We start from the raw sequence: 13,219 nt of genomic DNA, 5'->3' as shown, positions 1-13,219 counted from the left end.
CCAACACTTATGATAAATAAGTGTTGATGAACCGCATCCTAATAATTCTCTTTTTGGTCGCCCATATAATGAATAATTGAAACCTTTATATGTTGCACTTTGTTGTTATAATTAGGTTTATCACTGTTTTTCACTGGGACACTTCTTAGAATTGTGTAAAGAAACTGTCATTTTGTTTGAAAGTATATTGTGAAATTGTTTTTTAGTTAAAACTTTTTCATTGTAAATATAAAGAACAATGTTTGTTACCAAGGTTCTAATGTGTGTGGTCAATTTTCCTTTCTGACGTCACGTTAACCCTTTGTTGTTATTGCCATTGGGCTTTGTGTATTACATATTTGGTTATCAAGCCATACGAGCCATTGTTTCTGTCCAATAATGGTTGTCATGCCGTCGGAATACCCCAAATAGAGATTTCGGGAAAAAACATATGAACACGTTTTCAGCGCAATGTTGCGTCCAAAAAAGTCAAATTATGTCTTAAACTGTTTGCATAATTTAGGTTGGTCTTTGAGTGATTAATTTCTGCTAGCGTTTCAACGTGTGTCTTCTCGGTGTTTTGCAACACGTTTTCACATTTTGGTGGCGTAAAGAAGCTTCAAACAGTGATAAAAAGAAGCCCAAGTACTTGTATCCGGAAATTATGAATTTCACAGGAGTTTTGTCACATGTGCATGTCTGCTGACTATGAGGGAAGTGCTCGAATGTTTTTCTGCCCCATTATTGGCGCTTCTCATTAACACTTTATAACTCTCATATAGACAAAATGCCATCCTTTTCGTCAGCAGTTTAGAACAAGCGCGAGCGCCTGGCGCTGAAAGTAAAAAAAAAAAAAGCATCAAAGAAAGGAATGGGCGGGAGGGTTGTGAGAGAGAGGGAGTAACACCAGCTGTTTTCAAGCACGCTTGTGGCACCTTCGCATTGTGGGTGCGAGCAACAGCGAATCAGCATGCACGCCGCTGCTCGCTCCTGCAAGGTGGATGCCGCCACAAGCACGAGTATGTGCTTCCAAAAAGAGCAGAGCAACGGCTAAAGGTCCTCCTATGCAGCGCATGCGTGCTGCGTAGGCGAGACCTAAAAACGGGGGTAAAGTTTCCCTGTTTTCGCCTTTTGCGTGCTTGAATGGTGCAGCAAAGGCAGGGCAGGCATCGAACACCTGCGTGCCATGATCTCAACTCTAAGACAGTGCTGGTTATGCCGTGGACGGCAGGAAGGGCTGTGCCCGCGGCCAGCCACCGCCTGGCATTCCCTGCCCAGGCTACTTCCTACGCTATGCGTAGGGCGCACCCTTGCCTAAGATTTTGGGAGAAGACAAGGGGTAATTAACCTTGCTATGCGCACTGAAATATGCAGTCCTACCCAGTCCTTCTGTGAATAAGCATCCCTTTTTCTACATAGCGGCACCCTGGTTTCTCCCCAGTGTGCAGCAAGAAGGGTTGTCGTGCACGCAGATGTTACCATAGCAATGACTTTATCAACCTTAGGTTAGAGACATGCCCTGTCCGGTGTGCAGGACAGCTGGAAGGGCTGTGCCGGCAGTTAGACCCACCCTACCTGCCTTCTGCACAGTTCCTGAAAGGCAAACCCTCAAGTTCCAGGAAAGTCCCACTTCTCCACTGCCCGGAATCCACTCGCATTTAATGACCAGGATACAGGCAATCCAAATCTTTACCTTAAACACTTGCATGTTACTCCCGATAGACGTGTCTAAGCTCGATCTCCCCAAACTTCGAGTACAAGGCAATGCACATGCGCGCTTGTCCTGTTCACACCCGGAAGCAGCGTGCTTCATAAGAAGGTTGTAACTATATTGCATTGGAGGAAAAACCATGAGCGACAACGTAATTTCACGTGATAAAACGTCACGCTTTAGGTTGTGTGTAGTATTTTGTGATGCAGTCAGAGCAATTATGAGGGCTGAAGTTGCGCTTTTTTAGGCAGATCACTAAAGAGTTGGACTGCGTAGTGATTTGAGGTGTCTAGGGTTTAAAGGGATTCTGGAGCGGAGGATGGGGCTCCTTACTTTACTCGCCAGATTTTTTTGGTCCGGTGCTACAGACTGTGTGATGGGGCATGAATACTGTTTAAGAACTGAGGAAAAGTGAAGTGGAAAAAAGGTCTATAAATTCTTGTATCAGTGGCACCTAACGTCGCATAGACTGCACAACAGTAATGCGGCCAACCCGGTGGCTTGCTGGAGCGGTTGCGGTAATGCCGGCACCCTATTCCACATTCTATGGTCTTGTCCAGGGTCGGGTGGGGATCACAATTAGGCCCGGGCACAACCTAAACAAGCGGTCGCCACGCCATTCCGCAAATGAACAAAAACAAGTGCTCACCCAGTGATTAAAAGACCCCGTCTAACGCAGCGAGTAAAAGATCCAGTCCGGTTTGGCCGGAGCCAAAAGGAGACAGGTCGGTAACAAGGAGGGACTAACAAGCCTCCTTTTCAATCATGAGCTAGCGTTTAGCATGGAGGATGACGCCAGCGAATCAAAAAGATTTGCGGGACTTTAAGTCCCCTTCTGAAAGCTTACTGAGGACAATAAGCCTCGCAGAGCAAGGAGCGCATGTATGCGCGAGAGCGAAAAATGTACATTTTTGTAAATGAACTGTGCAGATATTTCAGAATATGGAACGCACAAATGCAGCACACTTTTGGGTAATTCTGAGATGTGGTGGATATACATATTTTAACACTATCAAAACAAATCAATACACTAGATGATGACATTTCCATACATTATCATTTGTGCTGTATACTTTTATCGGTAAAACTGTCTGTGCAAATGTAATTGTCATTTCAACTGAAGATGTGTTGCATGTAAAGGCAGTGCGCTACCACACCATGCATACTCCACTTTACTCCTCTCTATGCCTCTCGACGCCTCTCTACTCTATGACAATGCACTCTACACTACTCTACTATGCAACACTGCATGTTCGTCACTGCAAGCCGTTCCACTCTAAGCCACTCTGCATTACTGCACTGTATAACACTCTCCTCTATGTTACTGTACTCTACGCCATTTCACTCTATTCTGAAACACTCTATTCGACGCCACTGCACTCTGTCACTCTAGTCCACTCTGCGCGATTGCAGTCTACCCAGTGCTACTCCACTCCATTCTAGGCCACTATACGTCAATGCACTCTACATCACTTTACTCAGAACCATTACAATGTTTGCCACTATTCTCTATAACACTGTACGTCACTACGCTCTACCCTGCACTACTCTACACCAGTGGCCTCTAACCCACTCTACTGCACCTTTGCACTCTATGCCACCACACTTTGCGCCACAGACCACACTCCACCCTAATCTATTCTGCACCACTGCACTCTACTCTATGCCATTGCGCTCTTTGCCACTCTACATGTCTGCACTCTACCCTGCACCACTGCACTCTACGCCACTGCAATCTACTCTGCACCACTGTACTTTATGCCATTTGACTCCAGTCCACTCTACAACACTACGCCACTATACTCCATGCTACTCTAATTTATTACTCTCTAGTCCATTAAACTCTACTTTAGTCCACTCTACACTACTCTTCAATGCTCTAAGCAACTCACGCCACTCCACTCCATTCTATTCTATGCCATTACTCTCTTGCACTACTCCACTCTTGCACTACTCCACTCTATGACAATCTACTTTGCTCTACATCATTGTACTTTACAACACTCTACTCCACTCTACGCCCTTCAACTCATGACATTCTGCTCCCTCCACGACACTCAAAAACACAGTACATCATTCCACTCCATGACACTGCACTCTACACCACAACTCTTTACGCTACTCCATAACACTCCAATCTACTCCACTTTACGACACTCCACTCCCCTTTACCCCACAAACTTTTAGCCATGCTGAACAGTAGACACATTGATATACAACATGGCTAAAACATATTGGTAAAGCCAATAGCTCTTGCATAGGCGAGACCTATTGGCTTTGCCAATGCTTGTTAGCTTATGGCTGTAAACAGCTTTAGCGGTCTGTTGTGAGTGCTCATATGATCAACAAAGGCAATGTCATAGCGGCTGGCTACACTATGCCACTGATTTTACACTATGACTTGAGAGATGCAACAGAATAGTTTAGTACTGTACACACAGCTGGCGCAGCTCTAGCAGAAAAGGCTTCTCCAGTCTAGACAGGGGTTTCACAGTAGATCCTCACAACCCCACTAATACTTAAGATAAGAGGACCCCTGAATAAAATAAAACTTGCCAAGTGATTAAGACAAAATGCTCAATTCATACGGATGAACACAATACAGTAAATCTGAAATGGGTTAAGAAAACAAGACTAGTCATCTTTACAGAACCAACAGAAACTGAAGATAAATAACGGGGTCTTAACGTTTAAACACCACCAAATACCCTTCTGTGTAAACAAGCAGCATTACCCATCTCCCAAGAAAGATTAGAGATCCCAGAAGGCCCCTGGTTTGTCAATGCCCGGTTGTGCTTTGAAACATATTGTGACATCACGTACTGTAGGATACCAGTCTTAATAGTGCCAAGACCGATAGTTTTCACATTTCTAGAAGGAGCTGTGCAGCCTCCGTCTTTGTTTTTAAAAAAAGACTCAACTTAGATTTTAGAAAGCCAGCAGATCCATAAAACCGATTTCCCCATTAAGGAGGTAAAAGCAGCTGCATTATACAAATAGCACCTCTTATATAGAGGACTCCTCTCACTGGTGCACCAACTGAACCAAACAAACACTAGCAAAGCAAATGGTTCTCGTTTTGGCTTTGTGTATACTGTTCAGCATGTTACTTTCAGGACCCATGATGAATGACAGTTCAAGGTGTGCCTGCATTTTTTGATTAACAAATTTTTATTTCTGCATAGAAGACAAAATCAAGAATGACATACAACAGTTCGCTGAACTTGGCATCAGTAAATTCAATCAGGAAAGCATTGACAAGCAAATGTAAAAACCCACCCCTACTCCTCAACCCCCCGCACCTGCCCTCTGCGCCCCCACCCTTCAAAACAGGCCCCCCCCGCCCTTTCCCCCATACTTTGCGGAATTTTATGGGGCAGCCCCGGGCAGCGTACAACGACCGCTCTTGAGCGGCACACCAATCCACCCCTCAACTCCAGGTAGCCCCTCTGGGCGGGTCCGGCTGTGACCACACGGCCGCTATATCCCTCTTGGCTACCATTAGGGCAGTAGTGAGAAAGTACTTTTCGTTACGGGACCCATCCAGCCCGTCCGTGATGCCCAGCAGAGCCATTCTAGGATCATGGGGGACCCCCCATCCCAGGACTTCAGTTAGTTCGGCTTCAATCGTTGTCCAGTAACTCTCCAGGCGGGAACAAGACCATACCATATGGAAAAAATCCGCCGGATCCACCCCACAGCGAGCACATGAGGCGTCCATGCGGAGGCCTGCCCGATATAGGCGGTCCTGAGTCAGATAAGCGGCGTGGAGGTAGTAAAGTTGGATGAGCCGCAACCTGGCGGAAGTGGTAAGCGATCGAGGTGCCATAAGGGCGTCCCTCCAGTCCGTGTCATCTAGGGGCCCCACCCAAACCTCCCATCGCTGTTTTAGTCCGCTCCAGTCTACCGGGGTATTGTTAATCAGGGATTTATATATGCGGGATATTCCCCCCTTCACCAGACACCCTAACATCACCTGAGCCTCGGGCGGGCTATGAGCAGGCAATCTGGAGTCCAGAGGGACATGGGCTTGGACCGCATGACGCAGCTGAAGATATCTATAAAATTGGTAAGGCTGTAACGAGAAGCGGGTCCGAAGCTCCTGGAAGGAACACATGTGGCTCCCCCGCCATATATCGCCCAGGCTGGAGATCCCTAGAAGATCCCACTGCCGAAATCCTTCAAGTCCCGCCACTTCCCGCAGCCATGTTCCGTGCCAAAGCGGTGTGAGCTGTGTTTTCTTCCCCGACCAAAGGGGCACGGAGTATTTTGTAACATGTACAGAAACTTGGGGAGGATCATCATCTTATAGAGGGCGACCCTCCCCAGCGGATTCAATGGGAGTGACTGCCACCTGAGCATATCTGATCTGGTCTTGTTGATTACGGGAGCCACGTTGAGGGCCCAACAGAGTTCCGGAAGGAGGGTGACCCAGATCCCCAGGTATTTAAATGAGTCTCCGGAGGGGAATGTCAGATTGCCAGTCGAAACATTCCCTCGACGGGTGTAACGGGACCAGTACGGATTTTTTAGGGTTCAGATGAAGACCCGACGCTTGACCAAACCGGCGGAGAATCTGGCGGACCTGGGGTCCCGAGGTCGCTGGATCAGAGAGATATAGGAGGACGTCATCCGCGTAGAGGGCAATCTGGTCAGGGGTCATACCTGGCCAGTCCCACCCGCGGAGAGTGGGGTCCAACCAAATCAGTACAGCCAGTGGTTCCATGGCCAGAGCGAATAGGAGGGGCGAGAGCGGACATCCCTGGCGCGTCCCTCGACCTATAAGAAATGGGCGGGATAGAGCCCCATTGACTAATACACGGGCCCGCGGGCTCGCATACAGGACCGCGACCATGGCACGGAACCGGGGACCGAAGCCCATGCGCTCCAGGACATCACCCAAGTACGCCCACCCCATTGAGTCGAAGGCCTTTTCAAAGTCGACCAGCAGAAGGGCCAGATAGGGGGAAAGGCGTTCTTGGTGTGCCAGGGCGAGATGCAGGCGCCGCAGGCAGTGTCTGGTCCCCCGATCCGGCATAAATCCACATTGGTCCGGGTGGACCAGGGAGGCAAGAGATGGGCGCAACCGCTGCGCGAGGACCGTGGCATAGATCTTGAGCTCGGTATTAATAAGGGATATCAGCCGGTAGTCTGAGCAGGACTGCGATGGGGGCTGCGTCTTGGGAAGGACAACTATGGTAGCTGTGTCCGTTTCTGGCCGGAACGAACCCGTCTCCACCACCTCTGTAAACAGGTCCCGAAGCCTCGGGGCCAGGGTCTCACGATAGTGAGCATAGTATTCCCGAGGGAACCCATCAGGTCCCGGGGTCTTCCCGGGCGCCAGGCGGCTAATCGCCTCCTCAATCTCCTGCAGCGCGATAGGCGAATCGAGGGTCTCAGAAACCTCCTGTCCCAGCTGCCCAAGCACCGCCCCAGTCGCCCCCAGCAACTCCTCAAGGGAGAGCTCAGACGCCCGGGTTCGATACAACCGGGAATAATAGTCAGCGAAAGTTTGGGCCATTGCCACCGAGACCGTTCTGGTTCCGCCTGCAGAATCCTTGATGGCAGGAATAATCCTGCCCGCCCGGGGGTAAGTGGCCAGCCGGTGGAGAAGTGTACCGTTTTTGTCTCCCCATCCGTATACCCGGGCCACCGAGGAGCGCCACAGAGTCTTCGCTGCCTCCAGAGAGTGTAGGCGAATATCTTCCCGCAGGAAGGCCAGGCGGCGCGACCGTGTGCTGTCTCCCAACGTCCCCTGGTTGCGCTCCAGCTCCAAGGCTTGAGCTTCGCAAGCCGCGAGTTTCTGGGATTGAGCACGTCTCTGCCGTTGCACATGCCCCTTAGCGGCCCCCCGAATAGTCGCCTTGCCGGCCTCCCAAAGGACGGCAAAGGAGGAGACGGATCCCGCATTGTGAGAATAATAATCAGCTATCTCGCCACCGACCACTTTCCGAAAAGCCTTGTCGTGGAGGAACCAAGCGTTCAGACGCCACATCGGACGGGCAGAAAGGGGCGGTGGGCCAAGAGCAAGGAGCATTGGCGAGTGGTCCGAGAGGCCACTCGGGAGAATGCGTGCCTCCTGCACCCCTGCGCATTCGGTAGACGGGACGAAGATGAAGTCGATCCGGGCATGGGAGTGATGAGCTGCCGACGTGTGGGTGTACTGGCGAGCCTGCGGGTGCCAGATCCTCCAAACATCGCACAGGCCTTGAGATTCAGCCCAGGTCGAGAGCTGCTTTGCGCGAGCGACTCGGGCCAGGGATATCGGTCCCGTCGAATCCAGATGGGGCGTGTAGACAGCATTAAAATCTCCGCCTAGAATGAGTGAGCTCACCGGAAGCGTCGGGAGGAGGCCCGCGGTGTAAGAGAGGGCCGCTGACAGGAGGGACGGAGCCGCGTAAAGGGACAGCAAGGTGAGGGGTCGCCCCTCAAGAGTACCACATACCGCCACTACCATGCCCTGGGGGTCCAAGTGCACCTGGGCCAGGACGAAGGGAAATGACTTCCGGAGCAGGATAGCTACCCCCCGGGATCCCCTCGCAAAACCTGAGTGCCACACCCTCTCATAACCATAGCGGGTAAGAAAGGGACATTTATTGCCCAGAAGGTGGGTCTCCTGGAGAAGGAGCACGTCAATCCCTGCACACTGCGCATATTTAAGGACCGCCATGCGTTGAAAGCGATCTAAAAGACCATTGACATTCCAGGACAATACGCGCATGGTGGCCTTGGGAACAGGCGGGTCAGCCATGGTCCAGGACAGAAGAGGGGGCCAATGGAGGCGCGGCTGCGCAAGCCCTAGATAGGAAGGACAGCGGGACATCGAGCAGGAGAGCAGGTCAAAGGTCACAAGATGCCGTGGAACAACAACAAAGAGGGAGTCACCCCCCACCAACAAAACCTTCCCGAGGAGGAAGAAACAACCCCAAACCAACCCCAATCCCCCACCCCCCACCCTATACTTCGAAAACAGAAGCATCTGTCGCCCAAACAAAATGGAACAACCACCAAGCTAAAACGCTCGGGCTTGAGCACTAGTGGACCCCTGATACAATAGAAATCAAGCCTGATTCACCTGCCCTGGCCAAGAGCAACACAGACACCGGAGCACTCCAGCCCAGGCCCGAGCACCATCAACCCCCCCCCCCCCCCGACGAAACACAGAGTGTCAAATGTTAGGGCTGCGAGAAAGGCTCGAGGTGTCCACAGACTCGGCCGACCGGGTTGCGGGACCCGCCAGCCGGGGCGACACGGCCCGCCGCCCGCCCGCCGCGGGACTGGCGGGTGCAGCCGAGGAGACATAAGAGGCCCTCGACCCCCGGCGCGGCCGCCCCCCGGAGCGCGTGATGATCGCCTCCTCTGCCGTGCGCTCCCGGGGTAACGTGCGATGCCGCCAGCGGGTCCTCGATGTCCGGGGCCTCCCCCGCCCCCCCCGTAGGCGATCCGCGTCCAGAGCGGTGCAGGGTGTGCGCCTCCGTTAACCAGGACCAGGCCGATCGTGGCGTATCGAAGAACAATGTCTTGTGTTGGAAGATGACCCGAAGGCGGGCCGGGAACTGAAGCTGGTACTGGAGGCCCAGGGAACGCATCTTCTGTTTCACTTCAGTGTAAGATCGGCGCAGTTCCTGGACTTCACGAGTGTAGTCCGGGAAGATCATGATTTTGTGATTTTGGTAGTGGAGGGTGTCCGTGCGCCGGGCTTCGCGGAGAATGGCGTCCCTGTCGTGGAAATTTAAGATCTTGAGGATGAAAGGCCGGGGGGGCGCACCGGGGGGCCTGGGGGCCAGGGAACAATGGGCCCTCTCCACTACGAACGAGGCAGATAGGCTGCCCACAGGCATCCAGGATCGGAACCAGCGCTCCATAAAGTCGTCCGCTCGGCCCGATTCGACCCCCTCCGGGAATCCCACCAGGCGCAGGTTGCTGCGCCAAGCGCGGTTTTCTGCATCTTCGACCCGGCGGTGTAGTTCTTTAGAGTGAGTGGTCAGTTCTCGGACTTGGTCCTGCAGGTGGCGGATGTCATCCTCAGCGGTGGATATCCTGGATTCGGCTTCCGAGATGCGGGTGGTGGCGTTCCGCAAGTCCTGCCGGAGAAGAGCAACATCCACCTTGACCTCTCCCACCATGCCCTCCAGGGAGGCGCGAGACGAATTGATGGCCTGCAGGATGGCGGCAAGCTCCGCAGCGGGGGCCGGCTCGCCCGTAGGGCCGGACCCCTTCTCAGAGGTCGTGAATTTGTCCATCCTGGTTTGGGTGGCCCCGGGCGCCGGCTTGGCTGCCTTGTCCTTAACCATGGTGGGGGCGCCCCGGGCGCAGCGTTCAGCGAGGCCGGGCAACGGGTTGGGAATACCCCTTCGGGACGTCGGTGGATGCTCGAGGCGAAGTGGAGGCAGAAGGAGGCACGGCCGGGGAATCCCACGTAGAGAAATGGCCAGGCACCTCCAGACCCAGCGCTCAAGCCCCGGCGGGCTTCCCAGCAGGACAACCAGTCACACCCCCGGCCACAGCCGTGCCCGCAGCCTCCCACGGACAAGGCGAGGTCCAGCACCTCAGTTCAAGGCCCCGGGCCCATGTAGTGTTACCCGTCTGCTTCGCAGGTGATAGACCGCCAAGGCCTCGATGCGTGTGCGCAGCCGACCCCTCCGAGGGGGCGCCTCACCAGCGCGGTCACCCCCCAACTGCAAGGGGGGGGACGTCACCACACGTCGGACCTCTTTTTCCGGGGCCCGGAGCACCGCATCCCCAGCAAGGCCGGTCCTGGAGCGATGGGGGGGGGGGGGGGGGGATGCCCCCCCCCCCACCCCCCGACCGCCGGTGCGCGGCCCGAACCAGAAGAGGGCCCCTCTGTACGCGGAACCCCTCAGGCAGCCTCGGACCGACGGGGCCAGCGCCACACTGCAGACAGGAGGAGAGGGGGGGCCGGCCGCCGATGCCCAGCCAGATGGGGGGGGGGGTCTCCCCTCCGCACCCGGCCCCCACAGCAGCCCCAGCGATTCTGTCCCTCGCAGCTGCACTCACCGCCTGCTCCACCGCACCAGTTTGCTCGGGGGGGGGTTCCGCCTCACCACTCCTGGGCCACCACGAGTCGCCAGCAGATCAGGGCCTCGCTTCTCCGGTGCGGTCAGGGCCCGCGGCCGCCGCCCCTCCCCACCGGCAGGGTCAGGCCTACACCCCTCATGGGCGCCGCGGGCACAATTTGCAGCTCGCCCGCGTCTCAGCTCCACAGCCGCCGCCGTCCACCGCCGGTCAGGTTCCGCGGCGTCCAGGCGGGTCCCGCGATGGATCGGGCCCAGGACAGCAGGGCAGCTCCGCACGCCTCCGCTCCCAGATCGAGCCGGCCAGGGCAGTCTAGGACGGAGCCAGGAGGATTTGTGGGGTCCGGCGCCGGGAGCCTTACTGAAAGGCGGCCATGACGGTCAGGCGCCACCTAGCGCTCGTGCATGCATTTTTTAAACACACATTTACAAAAATATGCAATTATTTTAGAACATGGAGCTTGTCAGATTATTAAACAATAACTTATGTGCCAGTAGCAACAGAGAAATTCACGGAATAATCACAGCAGATGCGAGGTGAACTAAGGCAATGAAAGGAACTACTACCAAAGTACCTCTGCATGCTGCAAGCCCGAGCTTTTCAGCTAATCCAAATATACCCAAGTTAAAAGAAAGGGCACCGAAGACTAGGGAAACCAGAGATCATCGCTCTACAATTCTGCATAACATAATATCTTAGTTTACTCTTTCCATTTTAAATAAGAAACTGGATTTCCCCATACACTTATCCACTAAAGAGAACATTGCACATGAATGGATTTAAGAAACTTCTTGCAGCAAATACAGGCCTTTTGCACATGATGAGAAGGCAATATACTACAAGACAGACAAATGACAACGGTAGAAAAAAACATAGAAGCGTCGAGGATTCCATTAGTGGCAATTAATCAAGAAATAATTAAATGCCTTGTGAAAACAAAAGTTGAATAATGGAGCAGTGTGAGTAACAGAAGCGGCTTCAAATGCACTGTCAAAGCAGTGCAGCAAGAATAGAGCAGATATGGAAAAGAACAAGAGAGCCCAAGCTTCCCAGAAAGTGCTGAAAGTAAAAGCAAAACATAGTTCAGTGACCTGAAGCAGTGAAAGAATCCGTGTTGTCCAATTAAAAGGATGGCAAGAGGCTATACTCCAGGGGTGGGACAAACACAAACAAAGTAAGGCCATCAAATAGGAAGCAAGCAAATGAGTGACAAGAAAGCCAATAAATGATAAGCAATGGCCTGTATCTAAGTATTGGTATTCTACACAGTAAGTCTTTCGACAACAGGTAGCTAAAGCGGTCTGCGGAGGAGCCCCACAAGCAGAGTACACTTTTCCTTATGTGGACTCCTCTCACTGCTGCTCCAACTGAAGCAACTTTGCATTGGGAAAACACCATATATCATGTTTAACATATACAATCGAGTCCCAACCTGTCCACCAGGATAAAACTGACACTGAACCACCTCAAAACAGTGGTGACACCAACAGTAACGGTGCAACAAAAGGCTGCACAATTTCGGGTACAATAATGCAGGAGGACGCTACTCGCTTACTGTACTCCATTATTCACCACCACAATACAAACAGTGCAAACACAAACAGAGGATTGTTGCTTACCTTTCCTAGAATAAGGTCAGTCAGTCCAGATCGCTTCAAAAAAAGAGCAGCATCAGAAGCCAACACCTTCCCTGTGTTACTTGATTCAACCTGCAAAAGATTCAAAGATGAGTAAGTCTTCCATAGTATGTGTTGTCAAGGATCAAGTCTGCATTGCACTTCTGCACACATTGTGGCGGTTCTCGATCGATAACATGGCATCTTCCTTGAGGGGCTTCACACAGTATATATAGTAAGCTGATGCCATTAAATGATGCTAAGTTTCGTAAACATAAAAAGTTAACTATGCTCCTCAAAAAGGACTAGCCGACCAATAAGGAAAACATGGTCTTAAGAGATGGTTCGAAGAGGTTGTGTCAAAATCAAGTACTGTGGAAGGACATGCATATAAACAGACATTCAGCAAGCCAATGTGTACGGCTTTAAATATGTATACTGAAACGTGCATACAAGCCATTAATGTAAGAAGCCACCAGTGCTTAGTTTGGGCCAGTGGTTTCTGGTGCTCAGCACCGCCACTTAATAGCCAGAACCTGCACTTATGACAGCTGACACATGGTGGCGCTGTTTGTGTAATTTGAAGATGAGCAGAAAAACAGTTGTTAGTTAATTCATTATACAATCAAAACAACAAATACCTGCCACCCAAGCCATTCTTAAGGCTTTGGATGCCTCAAACACAATTCGGACTGTTTGAGGCAGCCAAAGCCTTGAGAATGGCTTGGATGGAGGCCACACAGAGTGGTGCACGCTGTCACTGATAAATTAAAACTCAGTTTGTGTCAAGTGTTTTACTGTTACTTGTCATGAGAAATGCAGAAAAAGTCGCAGAAATAGCAATACATTGGATGAAATGTGCTTCAAATATTTCATA

General features: G+C 52.1%; 1 protein-coding gene across 2 annotated transcripts in view; it reads right to left on the bottom strand.

Moving 5' to 3' along the window:
- The window catches only part of EPS15 (epidermal growth factor receptor pathway substrate 15), an 819,466-nt gene that overhangs the window by 572,280 nt on the left and 233,967 nt on the right, over positions 1-13,219 (bottom strand). For both annotated transcript variants that reach the window (XM_085602646.1, XM_085602647.1), the window contains exon 3: positions 12,346-12,435. In XM_085602646.1, coding sequence (XP_085458772.1) covers positions 12,346-12,435 — 90 coding nt within the window. The remainder of the gene's footprint in view (positions 1-12,345; positions 12,436-13,219) is intronic.

The sequence above is a fragment of the Triturus cristatus genome, chromosome 4_2 (genome assembly GCF_964204655.1).
Source record: "Triturus cristatus chromosome 4_2, aTriCri1.1, whole genome shotgun sequence".
NCBI lineage: Eukaryota > Metazoa > Chordata > Amphibia > Caudata > Salamandridae > Triturus > Triturus cristatus.
The sequence above is the reverse complement of the archived record's forward strand: the minus strand, read 5'-3'. Positions and strand labels throughout refer to the sequence as shown.